Here is a 25,186-nt window from a genome sequence, read left to right on the forward strand (position 1 = left end):
TCACTTTTCTAATTAGGACCCTCAAGGTAGATTAGACTATCCCAATTAATAAGCCTTCTTCCTGCCAAAACTAGGCATTGAAATATGAGCAAAGCTTTACATAATAAAAGAGATGTGCTGAATTAATGTCTTCGTTCTCCTCCTCCAACTGAATTGTACTGAAATCATATTTATCTTACTACTTTATGCTTCCTGTAAGGCCCCTGTAATTTTGTTACAATAAAAACGCAGTCCAATGCTTTGTTTAATACCATCAGCCACAGAATGTTTTATTCCAAGCCTGATCATGCTGTCTATTACAAACATGTGTCAGAAACAGTTTGCACACTAGATCTGCCACTTTTTAGCTCACCTCTATTTTTCCAAATAAGGGATGTAAAACACACTTAGCATTTCACTTGCATGATTGATGTACAAAATGGCAACCATTTAAAACATACCTGTTTTTATTGTGAGGTACTTTTCATATTTGCAAATCCTCGTTTCTAGGTTTTCTCCTGCTGTCCGAATTAGTGCAACAATCTAGCATACTGCTAGTTGCTGAGGTATAGTGTAGTTACAATCAAACTTCTTTGCAGTCAAATTGCCGCTCTTCTTTAACAAGATCATAGTCAACATTTAAGTGTCTAAAAACATTTTAATTCTTAAAACAACTTTTTAATTGAAAGGGGGGGGAGAGTGGCAGACTGTGGAAACAGAGTCATTCTTTACCCCTACACAACTCAAACTGTTCCTTTTTTTATTAAAATGTATTCTGTGCAAAATTTAGTTCTGTGCAGGCCTGTACCGTACTGGGGGGGGGTATAAAACAGGCAATTCCTAAACAACAATCCCAACATCAGACAACATAGAGGAAGAACAATAGATCACAGAACCTAAGTTTTGTACATTATGAACTAGACATAGCATGTTCTTAAAGCTCCAGTAATACATTCCTTGGGGGGTGAAAAACCCAACAATAACAGAATACACTTTGGTCATTATTAACATTATTAAAACATTAGTACAGAAACAAATAAAATATAAAATGTTTGTGCTGCTTTATATATAAAAATACCTTATACCACACAAGTATATATTGCAATAATTCTGGAACTGGGAGTTTTGGAAGGTTTCGTTATTATTTTCTTCAGATCAGCTACATTATTTTCTATTGTTTATACATTCCAATAGATGTTTTTTGAAAAAATAAGCACAATGCACACAATATCCAGTTCAGAATATTATATGTATGCTCAACATGATAGCATTGTCCCTTTTGACATGATGTTTTGAATCACACTTCGCAGCTCAAATTGACAGCTCTATAAAGTTTTCAGCTAAGCCTTATTGAAAGGTAAATGGAGAGACTGTCAACATGGTGAACAAATAGCTCTACAGATGCCCTTACCTGTGTGCTCCACTACATACACTGAGCATGGGGATTATTCATCCACTTAAGGGAGAGGCTGCTTGGTGTAAATCTATATATATTTGTGCGTGTAAAGTTGGCCACTCCACTGAAGAGAATGGGACAATCCCAGAGGTCTCAGGTAGGCACACAGCATCTGAGGCAGCACTTTGCTAGATCACAGTGGCTTGGTTACAGGTGTCATCAGTGTTCAAACTGAGCACTTCCACTTCCTAATTTAAAATTAGTTACTTGCTGCTAAAGAGAACACCGGCTAATGTTATCTGTAAAGTGCAGTCCTATATGAAGCCCTAGTGATGTCAGTGGGGCTTATTCCTTGGGGGGGGGGGCATATACAGAATTGCAGCCTATGTCTTTTGGAAATTTAATAAAAAAGAGATACGACATGGTCATGATCTGGCATCAGTCCTAAAAGCAATCCGCTGAAATCACTGCAGGTTGCACACTTACCTGGAAATAAACCCAATGAACATTCCAACTTACTTTTGAGTATAAACAGCAAGCTAAGCCAGAATGTTTAAGTTCAGTGGGATTTACTCCAAAGCACATATGGATAAAATTATAGCCCAATTTTGCAATTCAAGAGGATTAAATTGAATAATCAGTGCTCACTTCTAAACAGGATTAAGACTGAGTTCTGAAAATTACGATTTCAAAAGTTGCTTATCTTATACTTTTTATATTCCCTGTGTGGTATAAGTCACATATACTACAGTGTACTATGGGAGAGCATTCCTACATAATATCTTGTAAATGTAACACTATTGCACCATAGTCCACCATAATATATTCTGTTTAGTATATATAAAGATCACTATTTAAGTAACAATAAAAGTGCACATATTGAGCGGCACAGTCAGAACTGTGCAAACAGCCCAGTGTCTCAAATAAATACTATAGCTAATTTTTATCAAAATATCTTACAGCACAGTAACAGTTTACAGTTATTGCTCCAATAAAAATGTTATCAAAGAGCACTTGTTGACCTGCTATGTAATAATACCTTAGTAATCTTCAACAATGCTTAAAACTTCAGATCAATATATTTAGGATCCTGGAATCACTTCAGTAAGAAACGTGCTGGCTCTAGCATTTATATATATATCTATATAAAAATGTAGTTAACCTGGCCTACTGCATTGTAATTACAGTAAATGTCACTTTCTACTGTAACCAACAATATGCTGGTGCTCTGATACTACCCCTGAAAGGAAGGTACAAAATAAAATGTTTAAAACATTTTATAGTACATGTTCAATAAAGTGACTTCAGCATGACATTGATGTAACAAGAAATTCTGAAGTATAAAAGCCTAGCTTTAGGGCTTCACCTTTCACAACAGATGAAGCATATTTGAGCAATTTAGTGTGACCAATTGCCAGGATCTCAAGTATCTGGATATCCATTTTTTACCCTCTCAATAACCAAAGCATATTAATGTTTCAAAATGAAATACAATGTCAGCTAAAATAAAATTTACAAAAATGAAAAGGTAAAATAAATATTAAGATTGCACAAGACAGTCAGATGTAAACACTTCAACTTTGCAAATAATAATCCATGTAGAGATCGAAACTTCTGAAATAAAGAATCAGCAACTGCTTTGAGGCAGCTTAGTCGATCAGTTCTCTTCTCCAGAGGATTGTGTCCATTTTCCTTTTTTGGGGGAAAATGTCAGGATTTGATCTTCCAGAGCTGAAGATTAAAGCAGCAGAAAACATATTTAGAAATAAGATCAACTGCAGGTTTTGGTTTTATGCTGTGCTTAGCTTGTCAATAAGATTGTGTGTGTGTGTGTGTGTGTGTGTGTGTGTGTGTGTGTATTTATTATGTTTATATACTAGCTTTTCCTCCAAGGAACACAAGGGGGTGTGCACGATTCACCTCTCCCCCATTTGAATTTCAAAACAACCCTGTGAGGTAGGTTAAGCTGTGAGACAGTGACTGGTTCAAGGTAACCCAGTGACCCAGTGTGGATTCAACCTCTGGTCTTCCAAGTCCTAGTCCAATACTCTAAACACCTACACCCACACTGGCTCTCAGTATTTAAGCGATCTGCTAACATGTGGAAGAAAGCTATAGCTAAAAAATGTCAAAAGGTAATCAACCACAAAATACAGTATATCTCTCTGACACACACACACACACACACACACACACACACACAGAGCTATCTTATATTGAGTCAGAGCATTGATAATCTACCCTACTATTGTCTACTATGATTGGTAGTAGCTCTCTATGTAAGGCAACCTTTTAGGCTCTGTGCATCAAATCCTTACCACTATCTGCACTGCAAGTCAAATTTGACACAAATGATGTCATGCTTTGAAGTCTCAAAACCAGGACTTCAAAGCTCAATCTTAGCACAGCTAATGTGGGGGATTGTCAGCTTTCTCATGTACCAGAATCAACCTTCCACCATCCCCGAAGAAAGGCAAGTGGGCCAAAGCAGAGGTTGAAAAGGAGAGCAGTGGGCTGATGGGAGGGAGAAACCAACTCTTTTGCCCACTGCTGCTCTTGAAGCACACATAGCCAAAGCAAGTCGCCTTCTCCTTCCCTCAAGAACTAGGGGGAGGGAGAACAGGGGTTCCCCACACCTGGTCTAGGTCCTTAAGCTGGTCTTTCCCATCTGTGCTATCCATTTCCTTTCAATGAAGATCACCAGCTAAAAAGCATGTGCTCTGCCACTGATGAATGCTCCTTCCCTCAACTGTACACAATAGTATGCCATTGTACAAAACTCTGAAGCAACTCATGTCATTATGAACATGGAATGCTCTATTGTAGAGGTTTTTTGATGGGTTGCCCCAAGGAAAGATTAACTTGAATAAAAAAAACCAAAATTGAAAATAGGCTGATGCAATGATTCCACAAACCAGCAGAAACAATGACATTTGCTCTTTTTAGCAATTGCTATTTTAGTTAAGTCACTATTAAAACACTGCACTTGTGTGGCTTCATTTTAATATGCCTTGAGCTGCAAATAAATATTCATCGTGCAGTGTACTTAGCAGTGAACCAATGCAGTACCACAAATCATGATGTCATAACAGTATTCCAGGATAATTATTCTGGTTTTCAGGCAAATACACAAATGCAAATATTTAAGAAGTTCCCAAAACGTGTAATATGTTTGCCTGTTTTATATAACACAACTGACTCAAAGAGAAAACCAGTACTTTTGATAGGAATGAATCAATTACATTAAACAATGGATTTCTTTTTTAAAAAAAACACCAGCCAAAATTACAAATTAAGGCAGAAATAATGAAAAACATTTAATACCTTTAGATTAAATCCAAGCAAGTCACTGATAACACCAGAAACAGCAGACAGAATGACAACTTGAGTGATGTTATAAAGCAGAGGATTCATTGTCAATCCGTATAACCTGAAGGGGCTGTCCAGTTCCTAGGAATGAGAAATATATTATTATTATTATTATTATTATTATTATTATTATTATTATTATTATTACCCCGCCCATCTGGCTGAGTTTCCCCAGCCACTCTGGGCGGCTCCCAATTGAGTGTTAAAAACAATACAGCATTAAATATTAAAAACTTTCCTAAACAGGGCTGCCTTCAGATGTCTTTTAAAGATAGGTTAGCTGCTTATTTCCTTGACATCTGATGGGAGGGCATTCCACAGGGTGGGCGCCACTACCGAGAAGGCCCTCTGTCTGGTTCCCTGTAACTTGGCTTTTCGCAGGGAGGGAACCACCAGAAGGCCCTCGGCGCTGGATCTCAGTGACCGGGCTGGATGATGGAGACGTTCCTTCAGGTATACAGGACCGAGGCGGTTTAGGGCTTTAAAGGTCAGCACCAACACTTTGAATTGTGCTCGGAAACGTACTGGGAGCCAATGCAGATCTCTCAGGACCGGTGTTATGTGGTCCTGGCAGCCGCTCCCAGTCACCAGTCTAGCTGCTGCATTCTGGATTAATTGCAATTTACAAGTTTTCACTTAGGGCTGGAGGAGATGCCACATTAGTGGCTTACTAATTTTCACTTAGCTGGAGGAGATGCCACATTAGTGGCTTACTAGGAGGAGTAGTCCTTGCCTGAACATCTCCCCCCCTCCACCTCTAAATGCTATAGCTGCAATGACTTTTCATAAGACACTGCTGAGACACTTGAAGTCTGGAACCGTGGGGCTATGCACATATATGCTAAGCATGTAAACAACCAGTGCACTGCAAACATAGCTGTATACAATTCTAAAAGAACTGATACATCTGTTTTTAGGGAAAGTGAGAACTACTAATAGGCCTCAAACTAATCATAGTCAACAGTATAGCCATATCTTATTAAGGAGCGTTTATTTTTACGTACGTATGCTTATATTCCATGTTTATTCTTACCTTGAGTAACTTTGTAGCAAGTTTCAAAACATTGTTCACTAATGTCAGTTCTTCTTTCTTGTTCGGCTTCTTTTCCATTTTCAAGTACAAATTGATCTAACCAAAAATAGGTTGAATTTTATAAAAAGAATTCACTGCCCAATTGCCAGTACGCTTCTAAAACTCTGAAGTTTCTTTCTCACTATCAGCTAACTAAAATTTATTCAGAAAATCCGTAACTACACTTCAACATCAGGTTTTCAGGAAAGCGTATAATCATCATTGTTTTTAACTAAATGGAAACAAGAAAGCCACAGCCGGCAAAATTGAATAGAACAGTAAAAATATCAGTTAAAACAAGCTACACACTGTGCTGTCAAAAGTAAAAAAAAAAAAATCAAAGTTGTTGCCAGGCCACCTGCGCTGGGAAGGCATTGAAACCACAGGGCGTCACAGCTGAGAAGACCCTGTTGCAGGTCACAACTCACCTAAACTCAAGATAGTAGGGAACCTAAAGGGCCTCAGGAGATGAACACAGGCTCAGGTAGTAGAAGCTGGTTTGCTTGCTTTATAAATTAAGTCTTGCCGGGTGGTTTAAAGGCTAACTCATCAGCACCTGTATTGCACTACAGCAACCATGTTTATGAAAGAGTGCACAAAGTCAAACACAGAATTCCTGGTTTAGTACTTTCATTTACAGCGGTACCTCCGGTTACAAACTTAATTCATTCCAGAGGTCTGTTCTTAACCTGAGGCGTGCTTTCGCTAATGGGGCCTCCCGCTGCTGCCGGCACACAACTTCTGCTTGCATCCCGGGGCAAAGTTCACAACTAGGAGCATCTACTCCCGGGTTAGCAGAGCTTGTTACCCGAAGCATTCGTAAGGAGGTACGTAACCCGAGGTTCCACTGTACTTTAAAAGCTGATGAAGCAATGGGACCAAGTTTTCCCTGTTACAAAATGGTTGTAGGTACTACCACAATGGGACACGGGTGGCGTTGTGGGTTAAACCACGAGCCTAGGACTTGCCGATCAGAAGGTCAGCGGTTCTAATCCCCGCGACGGGGTGAGCTCCCGTTGCTTGGTCCCAGCTCCTATCCACCTAGCAGTTCAAAAGCACGTCAAAGTGCAAGTAGATAAATAGGTACCGCTCCGGCAGGAAGGTAAACAGCGTTTCCGTGCACTGCTCTGGTTCGCCAGAAGCGGCTTAGTCATGCTGGCCACATGACCCGGAAGCTGTACACCGGCTCCCTCGGCCCATAAAGCGAGATGAGCACCACAACCGCAGAGTCGGCCACGACTGGACCTAATGGTCAGGGGTCCCTTTACCTTTACTACCACAATATGTATTGTTAGGAACTCAAGTCCATGTGTTATTCAAATAGTCAAACATATCTGAATCTCTGGTGTTCCTCGGCAGCATACTCTGAAGAGTAAATCTGCTAATTTGTAGACCTGTGTCATGTGAACTGAAAGTAACAGGAATATAGTGTAATAACATTATTGTTTATATAGGCTTCAACTAATCTTTAAATGCATGATCAAACAACAATAAGTAATCTAAAATATCTCATGCCTACTCTATACTAGCAAGACATTTTTCGTTCACTTGTCTTGAAAAGAAACAATACACAGTGCCAGACATCACTGCATGTAGAGATGCATTCATCACTCTTACCAAGAGAGTTCTCACCTGTTCAGTAAGTAATATTGAGGTATTGCTGTATTTTTTACTTGTTTCAGACCCAAGTGTAACAAATCTTAAAAGAAAGAGAGTTAATGAAATGCACCATATCACTAGTTCCCAATTGTAATGGCAATCAAGGAAGATCTCATGTACATGAAGTAGCTGAAAGGGAAAATAAATAAAACAAACTCAAAGTAGGAAACAGATTCAAATTTATCTAGACTTCACAGAGAATCAAGTTATCATACAATGTAGATACTTTTACAATGTAGTTAAAGACTAAGGGTACAATGCATAGTTTCTTTTGTGTAAGTCTCACTGAATTCAATGGAGCTGTGTAAAATTACAACATTGTCTAGGGCAACCTCCATTTGTTTCAGTGTGTTTGCAGAGGAGAACCTGATGCACTGTTCACTCAGGTTAAACAGAGCTAATTAAATATCATCTGATTGGTCTTCATTGGTCTTAGAACTGTACTGTTCATGCAGGCATGTCTGTGTACCAGGGTGTGCAGCTGCTCTGTATTTCCTGAGTCAAATCACAAATCAACAAAGCAGCTGGAATCAGATCGGGGCCCCCACAAAGCCTGGTTTTGTTTTTCTCTATTCTCTACATCCTTATACCTTTCAATATACAATATATCTATGTTTCTGTACTCGAGTTCCATGGGTTTTACAAAAAGCAAGACTGTCTAAATGGTGCCTTTGAAGCACTGGAGGATTTTTTGGTTAAGGCAAAGCAGCAGAGAATTATTATTTTAGTTCGAAGATTATTTTAACTTTTTGAAAAAATTGCCCTATGCTGCTTGTGGAAAAAATCCTCCTGAATTCTTCAGCACGCCACAGGCAGTGATCAGGGTGGATTCACCTTGTAATGCAGTAGCGGGGAATCTCTGGCTTGGGCGTCTAATTAGTTCAAGCAGTGATCCTAATTTGGCCATCTCCCTTTGAAAGCATACTATCAGTTGTAAACAGGGGATCTCTCTCAGCATCCATCAGCTTACTGGCACTGAGAGGAGCTCCTTTGAAAATGCAGCACCAGTCACTTGATGGGTGCTGAAAGGGGGACCCTAGGAAGTTGTCAACCAACATCATAATGAACAGACGCCACCAGTCGGTCACGTCTTATATTAAGGTAAGAAAGAGTACAAGACAACCCCCCACCACCGCTACTCAAAAATATGAAACCAGTATAGATTTTGGAGTTTTAGTTGGCCTAATAAAGCTATTTGCTTTAATATGGATTAGGGAGGGAAATGAATATTTCTTTCCTTTGCTCACCAAAGCCCCTGGACCTATTTGTGTGCAAATTAGCAGGCTTAATCCACTTTGAAGAGCTCCTGTGCCTGAAGATTTAATCTGCTTCTGCCAAAAAGGGGGGAAATATAGCAGTTTTTAGTTCCCCCTAAGTGCAAATGTGGAACACAGAGCTTTGGTTGGGCTCATAATCCAATCACAGAAAGATTGGAACAGATCAGTTGTTGTTTTATTAACTACAGATATACAAGGCAAACAGTTGAACAACATTCAGGCGTCCTGCAAATCTTTAGGTCCACGCACGCACACAGAGTGTGCACACATATTTTCTGGTTAGATAAGTTTTTTAATTAAGTAAATTGGTTCTTTCCTTACCTGTGCACAGCAGATAAATACAGCCGAAATAGTCAACAAAAAAGCAGATGAGACTATTACATCAACTGACCGTTGAGGACCTCGACGCTGAAAATAAAAGGGAAACTTAGTAATTCTCTGGAGGGATTAACCATAGAAACCTGGTAAATGGGGTGACATGTCTATAGACTGCAATTAAATGACGTTTTAAATGCAATATATCAAATACTTGCTTCCTATGGTTTAAAGGAGTATGGTGTTAAGCATGCTTATTAATAATGACAAGGGAGAAATAGTGGCTGGAAGAAAATTGTTCTAATAAGACAGCTTTGTGCCATGAAATGAAACTGTCTTGATCACAAGAGTCTGAATTTCAGCTGCATCACCACAATCTCTTGAAAAGCCATTCCCCAATTACCATGTGCTACAATCCACCTCCTACAAGTAATGCACAGGGGGGAAAACATGAAAATATATCTGCTATCATTCTAACAAGTCACCTACAGTAATGCAATGCATACAATACTCTCTGAAAGTTAAGCAGCATACAAACAGGACATAGAAAAAAACACTATTTCTAAGACTGGGGACAGCAGGACTGAAGAGAAATTAGCTTACTGTAGGATTTCCTGCCTTGTGCATGGGGTGTAGACATAAGAAATATCAGTTGCTTAGAAAGACAGTATGACCAAGTCTTGAGAACGCCAAACAAAAGTTCTCGAATTAGAGGATGAAAGTGCAGAGCTGGTTTATTAAGAAGCTGAACCACTGATATTCTGCAACTTTTATTGAGGGACAATGAATTGCTATGTCATGGATAGGCAACCTAAGGCCCATGGGCCAGATGCGGCCCCATCGCCTTTTCAATCTGGCCAGGAATCAGAGTATTTTTACGTGAGTAGAATGTGTCTTTTTATTTAAAATGCATCTCTGGGTTATTTGTGGGACATAGGAATTCGTTCTTTCCCCCCCAAAAAAATATAGTCTGGCCCACCACATGGTCTGAGGGACGGGTGGATCAGCCCACAGCTGAAAAAGGTTGCTGACCCCTGTGCTATGCTAACCTGGAATGGTAGGGCTCATCAGCTTTGGGTTTCACTGCTAAGTTCTTCCAGGTGAGTAACCCCCTACTTTTAGGCCTTTTAGCTCCCTCTGCTGGGTTGCAAGGCAGCTAAATTAACAACAAAATGCTCTTTTTTCTTTAACACATCCGTAAATCTTCAACAAGAACAAAATAGGAGGCATGAACAATGTGTTTAGCTACACAGGGGACAAGGGGTAGTTGAACAACATTAAAGTGTCCTGCTATGATTATTATATAATACCACTGCTTTGATGCAAGATGAGACAATGGGAAAGTCTGTATGATTACTGTTGTTGTTTAGTCGTTTAGTCGTGTCCGACTCTTCGTGACCCCAATAGTTTTTCCTTTTGTCTGAGCTAGGAAACTGATTAACAAGTTCAGAACAAGTAATATATTAAATCATGAAGTAGGCTTCATGTCTTTACTTGTTCAAAAGCTGTTAACCATGGGTGACACCTGGCTTGAGAGCAGTACATGTGAAAAGGATCTAGGAGTCTTGGTTGACCACAAACTTGACATGAGCCAACAGTGTGACGCGGCAGCTAAAAAAGCCAATGCAATTCTGGGCTGCATCAATAGGAGTATAGCATCTAGATCAAGGGAAGTAATAGTGCGACTGTATTCTGCTCTGGTCAGACCTCACCTGGAGTACTGTGTCCAGTTCTGGGCACCACAGTTCAAGAAGGACACTGACAAACTGGAATGTGTCCAGAGGAGGGCAACCAAAATGGTCAAAGGCCTGGAAACGATGCCTTATGAGGAACGGCTAAGGGAGCTGGGCATGTTTAGCCTGGAGAAGAGGAGGTTAAGGGGTGATATGCTAGCCATGTTCAAATATAGAAAAGGATGTCACATAGAGGAGGGAGAAAGGTTGTTTTCTGCTGCTCCAGAGAAGCGGACACGGAGCAATGGATCCAAACTGCAGGAAAGAAGATTCCACCTAAACATTAGGAAGAACTTCCTGACAGTAAGAGCTGTTTGACAGTGGAATTTGCTGCCAAGGAGTGTGGTGGAGTCTCCTTCTTTGGAGGTCTTTAAGCAGAGGCTTGACAACCATATGTCAGGAGTGCTCTGATGGTGTTTCCTGCTTGGCAGGGGGTTGGACTCGATGGCCCTTGTGGTCTCTTCCAACTCTATGATTCTATGATTCTATACCAATTTAGATGAAACAGGAAACTTTAGTTGTATGTATGTATGATTATATATCAGCTTAATAAATCAATGTATGAACACCCTTTCATGAAACCTCTTTACTCAAACCTAGAAACCTTTCATTAACTAAAGTTTCCTGTTTCATCTAAATTGGTAAGCCATGGTTAACAGCTTTTGAACAAGTAAAGACATGAAGCCTACTTCATGATTTAATATATTACTTGTTCTGAACTTGTTAATCAGTTTCCTAGCTCAGACAAAAGGAAAAACTATTGTTAACAGAATATTTTCCTCCTTATTTGTCTGCCAGCTTGCACAAAGGGAGGATCCAGATCTCTGCTCATGTGGTCAAAAGACTAAATCATATCTCAACTTATTTATGTGGTTCAAAGTGATCAACACTTCTACGATTAACAAATATTTTGTGTAGTAAACTTTTTTGGCTATTTTTTCATTGTTTTGAGATAGCAAAACATTCATTATCATGGAAGAACAAGCCAGCCGCTGATGATCATACTGAGATGGATAAGATGACACTACATCTATTGTGGAGCTGCAATATATCCCCTCCAGTGATCCTTGAATAGCAGGAGAAGAAGTGTTGCCTGCCATTGATATGGGAAAAAAGGGAAACCAAGTTCCACCAAACCTGTCTCTCTTTGAAATTGTGCGGGAAACTTTGAGAAGCCCTTAAAGTTCTGTAGAAAAATCTACAGAGGTACAAAAATGTACCATCTACATATATGGAAACATTGAGTGGAGGGAAAACATTATTTAAATAGTATATTCATAACACACTTCCAGTATAATTGACTCTCGGATGAAAGATGTCCTCCCACAGTGGAAGCTCTGCCAATGGCTAGCAATGTAATAGTACCAGCATTTGCCACTGCAAAGTGTACCGTATATTTTGCTCTATAAGACTCACTTTTTCCCTCCTAAAAAGTAAGGGGAAATGTGTGTGCGTCTTATGGAGCGAATGCAGGCTGCGCAGCTATCCCAGAAGCCAGAACAGCATGAGGGATTGCTGCTTTCACTGCGCAGCGATCCCTCTTGCTGTTCTGGCTTCTGAGATTCAGAATATTTTTTTTCTTGTATTCCTCCTCCAAAAACTAGGTGCGTCTTGTGGTCTGGTGTGTCTTATAGAGCGAAAAATACGGTATTTCCCCCACACATGGAAGAGGGAGACGCTATTCTTGAAACGTAAAGTATGTGCTCCAATGCTCCAGAGAGCAACCAAACTGAACCCGAAGGGGGGGAAACAATCAGAAACAACACAGAGTGTGGGGAGGGGAGAGAGAAAACTCAACACAGTATGGGGAAGGGTCTTGTAACATTCAGCATCAGATATGGCACCATAGCAGCATTTAACAGATGCCTGTGACACTAACGCAGAAACATTCTCTACACTGCTGGAAATGTAATGGTGACATATGAGGACTAAAATAGCACAATTTCCCAGAAACATCTGTCAGAAGTGTTATTAATAGTTACATTTTTAGTCCTGTGCTTTTTAAAGTCCATCAAGAAAACAACCTTCCTTTTTATTTCTTCCTTGACTAAGGCAAAGAGTCAGCCAATTTATAAAGCAACTAAAAGGCACTGCCCTAAGGTTTCTTCTTTATAAATGAGGCTTCTTTCCACAATATTTTAGACTACAAAAATGAAATTATTATGCCAAACTGTGTTGTTTTAAAACCACTCTGCCCAACCAGAATCAAGAAAGCATGGCCTTATAAAAATGTGACCTGCTAAAACTAAGACTGGCAGAAGATCTCAGTTGCTCACCTCTTGATTTTCACAATGAGAAATACTTACTTACCTGTACTACAAAGCTCAGGAGAAATGCAAAAATTCAGAAGAGGCAATGCTCAGTATTGAGTACTGTCAGTATAACACACATCTGGTTTAAAAGCATATATGGCAAACAAAAAATAAGGGCCAACAAACCTTTAGATAGGAGCGGAGGGAAAGCCACATTTTAATATTCTGCACCTTCTTTAGTCGAAAGTGAGGAACCTCAGACTTCCGTGCCCTTCTTGCAGATGTTAGGTGGCCAAAGAGTTTGGCAAAAAGTAGCCTCTGTAAGCGATAAGTTACGTTTAGTGAATTAAGAACTGAAATACATTTGGAATACCAATACAGATTTTTAAACCATTGTAAAGACGTTGTAACTTTAGATACTTTACATACTGTCCATACTTTAATATTGTGGACAAATTAAAGTTGGAAATTTCCATTTCCATACTTTATATATTAATTCTCAGGTATAAATCATAAATAATAGGAAAATAATAATTTTTATTTTCCTTTTAATTCTATTTTATTTTCCTTTTAATTTTTAATTTTTTATTTTTTTTTGAAATAGAGGATGCAAATCTTAAAATAATACAATAATAAATATCTAAAACTGTATTCTATAACAAAAACATATATGCCAAAAAGCAAAACATAATACAGTGGTGCCTCGCAAGACGAAATTAATTCGTTCTGCGAGTTTCTTCGTCTTGCGGATTTTTCGTCTTGCAAAGCACGGCTATTAACGGCTTAGCGGCTATTAACGGCTTAGCGGCTATTAACGGCTTAGCGGCTTTAAGAAAAAGGAAACAAACTCGCAAGAACTCGCAAGATGTTTTCGTCTTGCAAAGCAAGCCCATAGGGAAATTCATCTTGCGGAACGACTCAAAAAACGGAAAACTCTTTCGTCTTGCGAGGCATTTGTCTTGCGAGGTACCAGTGTAATACATTGCATTTTCTTTCTTCATGTGAATGAGGAGTTTTCTGCAAATGCCTACCTGTTTGTAGGTTCTCTCAGCCACACATAATAAAAAGAAGAATATCCATACAAGGGAAACACGAACTATGAAGCATACTATAACCATGGAAAGAACCATTATGTCTCCATTTGACCCAAATGCAATCGTATAAAGTTCAGCAGCAGAATGTGTAGTTAAATGCTCCAGATCCTTAGCTTGGGAAATTCGAAATACAAACGGTGTTAAACCCAGGATTAGAGAGACAACATTTCCAAAAATCTGATATCCTATTCCTGGTACATAGCTGTTTACCTAAAGATGAGAGAAATATATATTTTTAAAACTCAACACAACAACAACAACTTCTTATTTATACAAAACCCCAGCAGTATAATATAAAGTAGCATGTTAAGAAATACTGTTTAGTGATTGTTTGCAAAATACGCTTAAAATATGTAATATACCAGAACGATTTTCAAGTTTGTTAAGACAGAGTTAAAAGGTCAATATAAAAAGGACAATTCCTAGGACCTATACATATAGGCGATGAAGGGCCAAAGGATCAAAAATGATAACAGGTTGCATTCTAAGAATCTCAAGCAAAATTCCACTCATGCAATTCAGTTTTCATAGAATAGAAATACAGAATTGTAGAATTGGAAAGAACCTCAAGAGTCATCTAGTCCAAATTCCTGCAATGCAGGAATCTAAACTAAAGTATCCATGGCAGATGGCCATCAAACCTCTGCTTAGAAACCTCCAAGGCGGGAAAGTCCACAGCCCTCCAAGGAAGACCACTTTATTTCTGTTTTCTTGCCTCCTACTCACTGTAGATCCCTGGTGTTCCCCAAAAGGGAAACCCATGGGAACAGTATGGGATATGGAGGAGGGAAGGGGATAATTAGCAAAAATCAAGGAAATGCTCCTGCTTGCACAATTAGTCTTTTGAATCCAACCTAATATTTCTGAAACTTTGAAAAAAAAGTTGTTCAGGTTAGCCAGCCTTTCATGCTCATGTGTAGTGGTGTTCTAGTTTTACAGGGTGAACTAATTAAACCTACTCAATTTTAATTCTGCCAATAAATTGTGGGTCTTTCATTTATTTATTATATGGGCTACTAGTGGTCAGCTGCTCTGTGTAATCTGAACACAGGGCAAAGGAAGTGAGGCAAACTCTAGGCAGGTCTGCCCCGCTTGTGGCTAAAAAGAAAAGATCATGTCCATTTTTATGACTGAATACGAAGCAAATTGAAACCTACAGAACTGCAACATGGTACAGAAATCACTGTGCACCCCTTCAGGGAAACATAAGTATCTTTAACTTGGGTAAAGCCAAGTAAAATATTTCAAATACATACTCACTCTGTTCATTATCATGCCACTGATCTCAAGCACCGACATATCAGCCTTTTTGCAGTCATTACCTTCCCAAACAATTGCGCTTACTTTTTCGAGCCCAGGATTAGAACTATGAAACCAGGGCAAGTGACTCTGTGGAAAAAGAAAAAAGGGGGAAAGGAAAAAAAGAAGAAGGTGTTATTCTGGACAATGTATAGTAAGCACTAATTTACCATTACAAAAAAGTATTTCATTACCAAAAATGCCTATTTGCAAATAACTATATTTTGTTCAGTTTACCTCTTTTTCTGCCACAATTAGAGTTTGGATTTGATATCCCGTTTTATCACTACCCGAAGGAGTCTCAAAGCGGCTAACAATCACCTTTCCCTTCCTCCCCCACAACAAACACTCTGTGAGGTGAGTGGGGCTGAGAGACTTCAGAGAAGTGTGACTAGTCCAAGGTCACCCAGCAGCTGCAGGTGGAGGAGCGGAGACGCGAACCCGGTTCCCCAGATTACGAGTCTACCGCTCTTAACCACTACACCACACTGGTTCTAACTCACAATAGATTTGGTAGGATATACAATGTGGTCTTTTCCCACTTACCTGGTGAAATGGGTCATCTCTGTACTCTTTCTTTATACATGTGTTAACTTGAGAGTTTTCCACATCTGTCTCACTGGTGCAAGAGGAGCGGCACTCTGCACAATGCAAAAGGTCCTCCCACAATACATCTTCTGTCTCAGACTCTGGTCTTGTACTCTCGGAATCTTGTCTGGAACTTGAGCATCGTGAACTGCAACTAGTGCCTGATTTAGGGATATCCTGAAAGATAGACATTGCATATTTGAAGGAGAACATGGCTTTCTTCTTGTTTCAATAATAAACTCATTTTCCCCTAAAACTGCATTTGCTTCTTATTCCATATTCCTGTTTGGATCTATTTTGTAGCTTAGCATGGGAGTGGGCACTTTAGCTAAACCATTTCCAACAGAAGAAAAAAATGTCTGTAGACAATATTTATTGGAACCAGTAGTCTCGTACGCTGGAAGAATGCAAGGATAACAACCATAACAACCAGTACCCTGGTATGCTAAAGGAATGCAAGAAATCAGCTAGGTAGAGCAATTTCACTTAATCACAGTTTGCTGAATAAAACAATGGACAGCAAGTGAATAAGATAATCAGAAGTTAATAAAGAAGGACATTTAAGAATAATTATATTTAATCATGTATTATTAAAATCAGAGAGTTGGGGAGGTCTATTCAGAGGAGTTAAAAGATTTCTGATTGGCTTAGATTTGATGAAGTAGGTTGTAACTGCTATAGGATGTCTTACTGTATGCCTATGATAGGTTAATAGTAATCACATGTGTAGCACAAAAATGTTTTAAGAACACTGCTTATTTGTGCCATATTGCAGTCTCCCTTTGATTTTTCAGGAGACTCTCTTTTGGTACAGTTGTGCCAATAAAGGAATAGTTTTCAGTCAAAGCCTGTGTCTGCTTGTTATTCCACTGGGACCCCAGGCCATCATAGACCCTAGAAATTTCTTCATACTCATATAATGCCAAACATTGGTCTGTTTTAAACATTCAGTTGATAGCCAACTTGAATTAAAAATCAAAAACATACCTAGAGGCCCTTTTGTAAAAATAAAGCCTTTTTGCCATGCAAAAACAGACATTTGGTATTTAGAATTAGTGATGTTTATATTTCTAAAATAGTATGTCTTCTGATAATTTTCTAGCTTTATAGCTTTATTACAAACTCTAACAAACATAACAAAGCACTGGGTTTATTCCTTGCTCTAATATTGCCACTTAGCTCTGTCGTTGTTCCCCCTTGGTTGTTGTTGTTCTTGGGGGGGGGGCGGGTTAGCACAACTCATGCTATGGCTTCTACACCTGTGCAGAACAGCCGTACCAATTCTTGTACTACAACCACCCAAAAAAAAGAGAAAAAGCTGACACCAAGAGAATATCTCTAGAACACGGGTGTCAAACACAAGGCCCGCATGCCGAATCCGGCCCGCCAGACCTCGTCATGTGGCCCATGTAGCCGCCGCCGGCCGCCAGCCTTCACCTTTTATTCTCGCTTTTTTTTTGACACAAGAAAGCCGCCTCTTCAGCGCATGCGCGGCAGCCTACAAGCCAGAGAACGTCTGCCCTCTAGCGGCGCCGGCCAGTCTACACAGGAAACCTCCACTTTACATGCATTCAGGAAACCTCCACTTGTTTTTATATTGAGCGCATGCCATCCTGGGATGTGACAGATCCAAAGGCTGCCTGAACAACCGGCCCTTTGAGGGTGACCAAACTGCTGATGCGGCCCCCCGATGAATTTGAGTTTGACACCCCTGCTCTAGAAAGTCAATTTTGCAACCTGAATAGGCCTATCCGTGACAGTCACCCACTTGGCTGAGGCCCCGCCCCCCTTAAGAATATCAACTCACTAAACAGGGAAGCTGTTATAGATGGGAAATAATTTTACCAATTATATATCTTACTGCTTTCATGAAAGCTTGTTTGAGATCATTGCAAGAGCATACCTCCACAGGGTAATGTTTCTTATAATGATGGGACTTCCTATTCCGAAATGTGCAGTCACTGGAAGCACGTTCTGCATTACGGCGCAAGGGATATCCTGCTTCTGGTCCCTCTTCGCTTGAAACTTCATCAGATACATTCGTCACTGTTCTGTGATTATCCTAGATCAATTAAGAATTGGGTGTTAGTAAAAACTATTTTTTTACTTCAAATGTAACATAATTCCACTTTGCATGTATTACAATTATTCTCTATACATCTTTATAATCGTAAAATCAGACATAATATTTCCTCCACCATCACCATAGTACTGTTACTATGCAACAAGGTCATCTGCACACTGCTTACTGAAGAATTGCAGGGAAAAATTCAGAGTACATGGTTAGCCAACCTAACAAGTATCTTCTGTATTGTTATGAGCTTGTGAGTGCTAGACATTTCTAAATTCCTACATCTTGTGTAGCATGTTCCACAGTTTCACAAGGCACTGTCTGAAGAGAGGTCAATCAAGTCCCTTGAAGACTTAAGTCAAGGGACTTAAAAAGACTTCTTGGAGAGACAAGCTTGTACAGCAAGGAGTTCGCTATGGGCTAGCAGGGACATCTGGCCAAGGATGCTGTGTGAACTGCCCATTCTCTTTTTCTCCCAATCTGATTGGCAAGTAAAGTACTCTGCCTGGGTTGCAATCTCTAAAGAGCACAAGGAGCACTTTATCTTCCAATCAGGAGATAAAATTCCTAACCAGTTCTTTAGAGATCCTCTGTAAAAAGCAGAGAGAGGGATATTTTTTCTCTGAACTTAGTGCTAAACATCACAGGTCTAAGACTGGAGGTAAATCCTGTATGGTCTAAGATTAAAAGGCTGTGTTTTCACAAACCACAACTCTAGTGTTGCAGTGGGGTGACTTTTACTTTTCACAAAAGTTTCTGTGTAAAGTCAGCACCCTAGACCGGAAAAGTAAAAAATCAAAGAAATTGGGTGTGACAAAAATCCTTGGCTAATGTTTCCTGCCTGTGCTTAGAAGATCCCTCTTATATTTCCCACAATATTTTCCTTAATGTCCCTAAGTGGACCTAATAGTTAAAAGGTTTGCAGCAAGCCAGGATATTAGACTAACTTCAGCCTATGATTTAGTATCCTGGCTAATTCCAAAGCTGTTAACCAATAATTGTGACGCTACAGTTAATGGAAGATTTCGTTGTTTTTTGCTGACTCCTATAAAGGGGTTGTGTTTGCGAGCAAAAGACTTGTTTATATCTCAGCCTATTCATATGAGATCTGATCATCTAAAATGCATGTGAGAGACGTAGGGAGGGAAAAAGCATTGAGTGAAATGGCCCTTTTGTCTTAGCACAGCATGGGAATTCTTGCATTCTCATAATATGAAAATATTAATGCTGAACTATAAAAATATTCTAGAAGACATGAGACACTCACTTTGTGATGATTTGTATTACTGAATGAATTTCTGGCTGCTCCTGTGCTCCAGCATGTCTCTTCTGATCTGATAACTTCACACTGCGGCTCCTGGGATTGTAAAACATCTTCATTGTTTTTACCGGTCTTTTTTCCATCAAGCGAGACATACCCATTGTCAGTCTCTGTTGACTTGTCTATTGAATTCTTTGCTTTCTTTGCTCTAGAGTTAAACATATACATAAAATAATTGTTTGCATTACAGTTCCTCCGTATCTTGTCTCCCAAATTTCTATGCTGTACAAGAACAGAAACGTGCATGCAATATTTCACATATGAACAGATGGTACATTTTAATCTACAAAGTTCCCGCAAAGAATCACTAATTCGAGATATATAAATCTGCCAAAGTCAACTGCTAGTCTTGAAGGTGATAGGTTTAGCTATGCCCATGAACAAAGCAAGTCAGAACTTTGTCAGAGCAACAAAATAATAATGACTGCCATGGTTCCCCCTTGAAAACATGTCATTTTGAACCATCCATGGCTAATTGTACCTTATTCCTCTATAAGTTTATTTCTATGTACTATTTAAAGCAATAGAAGAGTATAAGGCCTCTCTAAGCAGCGGAATCTCAACAAAAGGCTAGATGAAGGTGATAAAATGCATCACAAAAGAGAACAGCAGCAAAGGATACACAAAAGATACATAATAACTCCAAGTGGCTTGGACCACGCTGCTTATTTTATACCAGCTAAATTACTTTATTTTGCTTATTCTGTGTTTTGTTTCATTGGTCCTTGATTTGATTGTATATTCTGCACAGCTTTGGCAGGGGAGGGCGGGATGTAAATAAAATGCTATTGTTATTATATTTAATAATTATGGTCTACGAGGTGGGGAGAAGCCACCTCTTGATGGTGGTACTGAACAGAATTGCTGCGAATGGCATCCTTGGAAGGGGAAACAAAACCTTCTGCTTTCACCACTGTGTGGCTGCATAAACATTTTACAGTACTGTGCATGTGCCTAGGCCAGAATGGAGGCGAGGAGAGGGCAGGTGGGCCAATTGGCATGGGCCTATGATTTTGAGGAGACCTACTGCAAGTCCCCCTGGTAGAGGCAAAGGGGGACCTTTTGGTAAAGATTATTGAAATGGGGCTCACATTTCCCATCAGATCTGGGCCTATTACCAGCTTTGCACAGCCCTGCTTGTGTCCTCAGGAGGAAACTGATTCCCAAGGTAACAGGGAGATAAAACACAGTCCTTGTCAACTCTGCCCTTATGGCAGCGTCAAAGAGACTCTTCAGACCTATCTTCTTCATACAGAAGACAAACTGGGAAGTTGAGACCTGGGACTCTTCCCCACATTCTAGTTTTCAGCCAATCAGCTTTCAGCACTGCCTATTGGGCCTCAGTCCACCAATTAATTTGGATCAAATATTGAAGCAAGAAGGTAAGATGCGGGTATCAGTAAAGTAGAAACTAAATACAAAGTATATCTGTCTGAATTAATCCCTCAAATCACAGTGTTAAAAAGGTCACAGCTATGAGAAGCTGAGGTTCCCAAGGACAGCCACACCTTTTAATGCTAATCTGCATGTGTGCACAAACGAAAGGGATTCAAAAGAGAAAGAATCTGAAACATCCACTGTTTTAAAAATATCCTCTATTTCAAGTCTATAGGTAGAACATAACCCAGAACAAAGAACAAAAGAAGTCAACAAAACAAACACACCCTTAATTTGTTAATGCCTGTGGTCAATGAACTGGAAAGGAAGCCACTATATTAAAAAAGAAGCAAAGTACAATCAACAAAGCAGAGAATTAAACTACCTTTTTGCCATAATCTAATCTCTTATGAAAATCTAATACAATCTGGCTTTCTCTTGAGTAGCAGCTCTACATGGGGGAGTGCAAAACCTTGTGGGGAGGTCAGGCTTCCAGGCCTCTGATCCTGTACCCATTAGGTTAGAATCTGTAGGAGGAAACTTGGTGAACCAGTTAAACCAGTTCCTTTGTTATGGTAATAGCCACTCAGCTAAGCGGGTACTCATGGGACGCGGGTGGCGCTGTGGGTAAAACCACAGTGCCTAGGGCTTGCCGATCGTATGGTCGGCGGTTCGAATCCCTGCGGCGGGGTGAGCTCCCGTCTTTCGGTCCCAGCTTCTGCCCACCTAGCAGTTCCAAAGCACCCCTAAGTGCAAGTAGATAACTAGGTACCGCTTTATAGCAGGAAGGTAAACGGCGTTACCGTGTGCTGCGCTGGCTCGCCAGAGCAGCTTCGTCACACTGGCCACGTGACCCGGAAGTGTCTGCGGACAGCGCTGGCCCCCGGCCTCTTAAGTGAGATGGGCGCACAACCCTAGAGTCGGAGACGACTGGCCCGTACGGGCAGGGGTACCTTTACCTTTTTTTACTCAGCTAAGCACCCATCATCAGCATCTTAGAGAGGAATGGGTGGGCCATTTCCCACTTCATTTTACTGGATGCCAGGTCACCCAAGGATGGAGAACAACAGGCCAACAGTGGATGTGTTTGGGTTTTGACCAAAGTTGGAAGAGGCCTGCATTGCTCTGTGCTGGACCCAAAACTTGGCTTCTCCCTGGGAACCTAATGGGGAGGCAAGATCTGCTGGAGTGTTAAAGCTGTGAGCCCCTCCACCTCATTCTCAGGTAGTATATATGTGTAAATAAAGACACATATAAGAAAATCATAAAGATACCAGAGTCTCAATTGACCTTCATTCCAAGGAAACAAATTCCTGGGTAAGTGCTGGAACCCCAGGAGTCTTTCGTAGCTCAGTGATTCAGATGTGTGCAACAATATTTTTCCAAGATAGTCATTTGGTTACCGCAAAGGAATTTTGACAGAAAGGGCGGCAATGAGGGCCAGAACAATTGCATAAATTTCCTCAATGGTCAGCAGGCAAAGTTGCTAGACACTTCTGTTGTTGGGGAGTTTGCACGAAAATAGTCAAGAAAGCTAAAAGATGGTTAGAGAACATGCCTCACACTTACTATCCTGCTCCAGCAAGAAAGAGGGAACAGCAGTTGCATTTTTTATGTAGGACTGAGGGAAGAGGTGAAATTATAAGCTTTGTGATCTGCAAAGTCTCTTTTGAGGGACTGTATCTCAACATTGGGATGCGGGTGGCGCTGTGGGTTAAACCACAGAGCCTAGGACTTGCCGATCAGAAGGTCAGCGGTTCGAATCCCCGCAACGGGGTGAGCTCCCGTTGCTCGGCCCCTGCTCCTGCCCACCTAGCAGTTTGAAAGCATGTCAAAGTGCAAGTAGATAAATAGGTACCACTCCAGCGGGAAGGTAAATGGCGTTTCCGTGTGCTGCTCTGGTTCGCCAGAAGCGGCTTAGTCATGCTGGCCACATGACCCAGAAGCTGTACACCAGCTCCCTCGGCCAATAAAGCGAGATGAGCGCCGCAACCCAAAGTCGGTCACGACTGGACCTAATGGTCAGGCGTCCATTTACCCTTTACCTTTACCTATCTCAACATCTGATGTCGGACAGCGGAATTTGCTGTTTGTAGGAGCCTTAAGCTCATCCTGTATATATATATATATTTTTAAGAAACTTAAATATTACAGGAATACCTTAAGCCTCCAATGAGACTTTTTTCCAAAGAAAATCAAAGCCAGCTAAATGTGGTTTCCCTGGAACTTCTCGCCACTCAGGGAAACAAACAAGTGTGCATTTTGTTTAAAACCAGAAGTTAGAGCTCCCCTATGAGGAAAGGTTACAGCATTTGGGGGTTTTTTAGGGAAAAGGTAAGAAGATGTGACATGATTGAAGTTTATACAATTAAGCATGGTAGAGAGAAAGTGGATAAAGGAAATCTTTTCTCCCTCAAGCCTAACACTAGAACTTGTGGATATCCAATGAAGCTGAATGTTGGAAGATTCAGGGCAGATAAAATATGGTAAGATTGCTCTGCCCAGCAAATACCTGAAACTTGTACTTCCACGTATGCAAAAGGAGAAAAGCTAATCATATTATTTCTACTGTAATTTGTTCCACCTAATACTGAAGCACTAGCAGTAAGACAAGGAGGAACAACACCATGAAGCTTCAAAAACCAAGTTCTGCTGTGATCTACCACTACAAACAGGCTCTTCTGAAGAAAAGTATCAATGAGTTGCCATATTTAACACTGAACAGAGCCTTCAGTCAAAGCACTTTGACTTTGTGAAGGATAGCTTCAAATAACAATTGTTTAACTGGAAACAATCTCATGACTTCAATATTATTGGATTAGCTTTCTCTCTACAAACAAATTTTCTCACTGTGTCATATTCTAGTTTCTTTTTCAATGCTTCTCAAAAAAAAAAATTAGAGCATATTTAGAGTTCTGTTTAAATTCACTGATGCTAAAGTCAGCCGTCCAAGCATTTTCACATGGGAGCTTCAAGCTTACTACATCAAATACATAATAATGTATAGCTTTTTAAACAACCCAAACTCTCCATGTTTTGCAACATTTCCTACAAAACAAAATTAAGTTTACAGCTTTGAATTTCCTCCATTAGGGTATAAAAGCTGTACCACATCTCTTTAAATAAAAACAATCCAGTTTACATGCAAAGAATTTGACCAGGACTCTGAGTCTTGGGGAAGGAAGGGATTTTTTTTCAAAATGCCTATTTTTGTATCGTAGATGATGCATGTAATTGCTTTGGAAGTCATGAATATTGCTCTGAAAGATTTCCATACCTTGCAAATTTCTTTACACTGAAAGATAAATTACATTGTGTAGAATTTATTAGAAACATTTCTACACAAGAATATTGAAATACAGTACATAATCAAAACATTAAAATAGAGGATGAAAATGCAACTGAAAAATTAGGGCAGAATTAAAATTATAATAATTGAGCTCAAGCACGAGCTAAGGAAGAAATGTGTTTTTAAAATTAAAGAGGGATGGGACCTCTATTGCCTTGATGTGCTTAAATGGCCTGCCAGAAGCAACATGTGATGATTATAGGCCATAATTTTAGTTTATAGGAAACAGCATAATCATATAAGAGCATCAGTGTGACACATGTTAGTATAATAATGCTGAACACATAAAATGTAAAACATGTAGATGTAGGAAGCTGCACTATCCTTTTTTCTGACTGCTTAATACAAGTGCATTAATATACTTGTTTCTCAACCGTTTGGAACAAATTTTAAAGAAACTAATCATCATTGTTTGGCCAGATGCATAGTTAAAAAGCAGGCTATATGATAATTTACATCTGCAGGATTTAATAGCTTTTAAAGCTTCATTTATTACACCAATCAACAAACCTTAGCTTTTTTTGTAATCTAATTGGAGCAAACACCTTTGTTGTTCTTGCTTGCTAGTCAGTCACAGACTGCATCATTTCACTACTGCATAGGTCTTCAGTAGATGGCACATGACCCACAACTGCTTCAATGACCCACTCTAAAATTTATTTAGAGTTTATTTACCATTTATTTAAAGTTTATTTACCATTTGGTGGTGATGGGTTTTTTTAAAAAAAAAACCAATCAAAGTGGCTTACAAAAAGGATAAAAAATGAAATTATCAGTAAAAAAAACCCCAGTGAGAACAACTATGTAAAACCTTCAAAAATAATTAAAATAAACAAAAAGCTAAAACCAGATTAAAACACATGCCAACATTCAACATGTCTTGACAAGCTTGCCTAAAGATAAATGTTTTTAACAGGGTTGAGAACTTTGCCCCAGGATTAGAACAGAAATCAGGCGCCAGTGGCAGGGCAGCAGCAGGAGGCCCCATTAGCGAAAGCGCGGCTCAGGTTAAGAACGGTTTCAGGTTAAATACAG

The 25,186-nt window shown here is 39.8% G+C and overlaps 1 protein-coding gene across 4 annotated transcripts in view; it reads right to left on the reverse strand.

Annotated features, from left to right (window-relative positions):
• Nucleotides 1–239: 239 nt before the first annotated feature.
• The window catches only part of PHTF2 (putative homeodomain transcription factor 2), a 66,167-nt gene continuing 41,220 nt past the window's right edge, over nt 240–25,186 (reverse strand). For all 4 annotated transcript variants that reach the window (XM_053407487.1, XM_053407483.1, XM_053407485.1 and 1 more), the window contains 11 exons: nt 19,372–19,573; nt 17,937–18,095; nt 15,992–16,210; nt 15,407–15,535; nt 14,084–14,356; nt 13,239–13,370; nt 9,074–9,160; nt 7,449–7,604; nt 5,778–5,873; nt 4,700–4,825; nt 240–3,106 (listed from right to left, as the gene is read on the reverse strand). In XM_053407487.1, the coding sequence (XP_053263462.1) occupies nt 3,086–3,106; nt 4,700–4,825; nt 5,778–5,873; nt 7,449–7,604; nt 9,074–9,160; nt 13,239–13,370; nt 14,084–14,356; nt 15,407–15,535; nt 15,992–16,210; nt 17,937–18,095; nt 19,372–19,573 (1,600 nt within the window). In that variant the 3' untranslated portion in view covers nt 240–3,085. The remainder of the gene's footprint in view (nt 3,107–4,699; nt 4,826–5,777; nt 5,874–7,448; nt 7,605–9,073; nt 9,161–13,238; nt 13,371–14,083; nt 14,357–15,406; nt 15,536–15,991; nt 16,211–17,936; nt 18,096–19,371; nt 19,574–25,186) is intronic.

This window comes from Podarcis raffonei, chromosome 10 (genome assembly GCF_027172205.1).
Source record: "Podarcis raffonei isolate rPodRaf1 chromosome 10, rPodRaf1.pri, whole genome shotgun sequence".
NCBI classification, from domain to species: domain Eukaryota; kingdom Metazoa; phylum Chordata; class Lepidosauria; order Squamata; family Lacertidae; genus Podarcis; species Podarcis raffonei.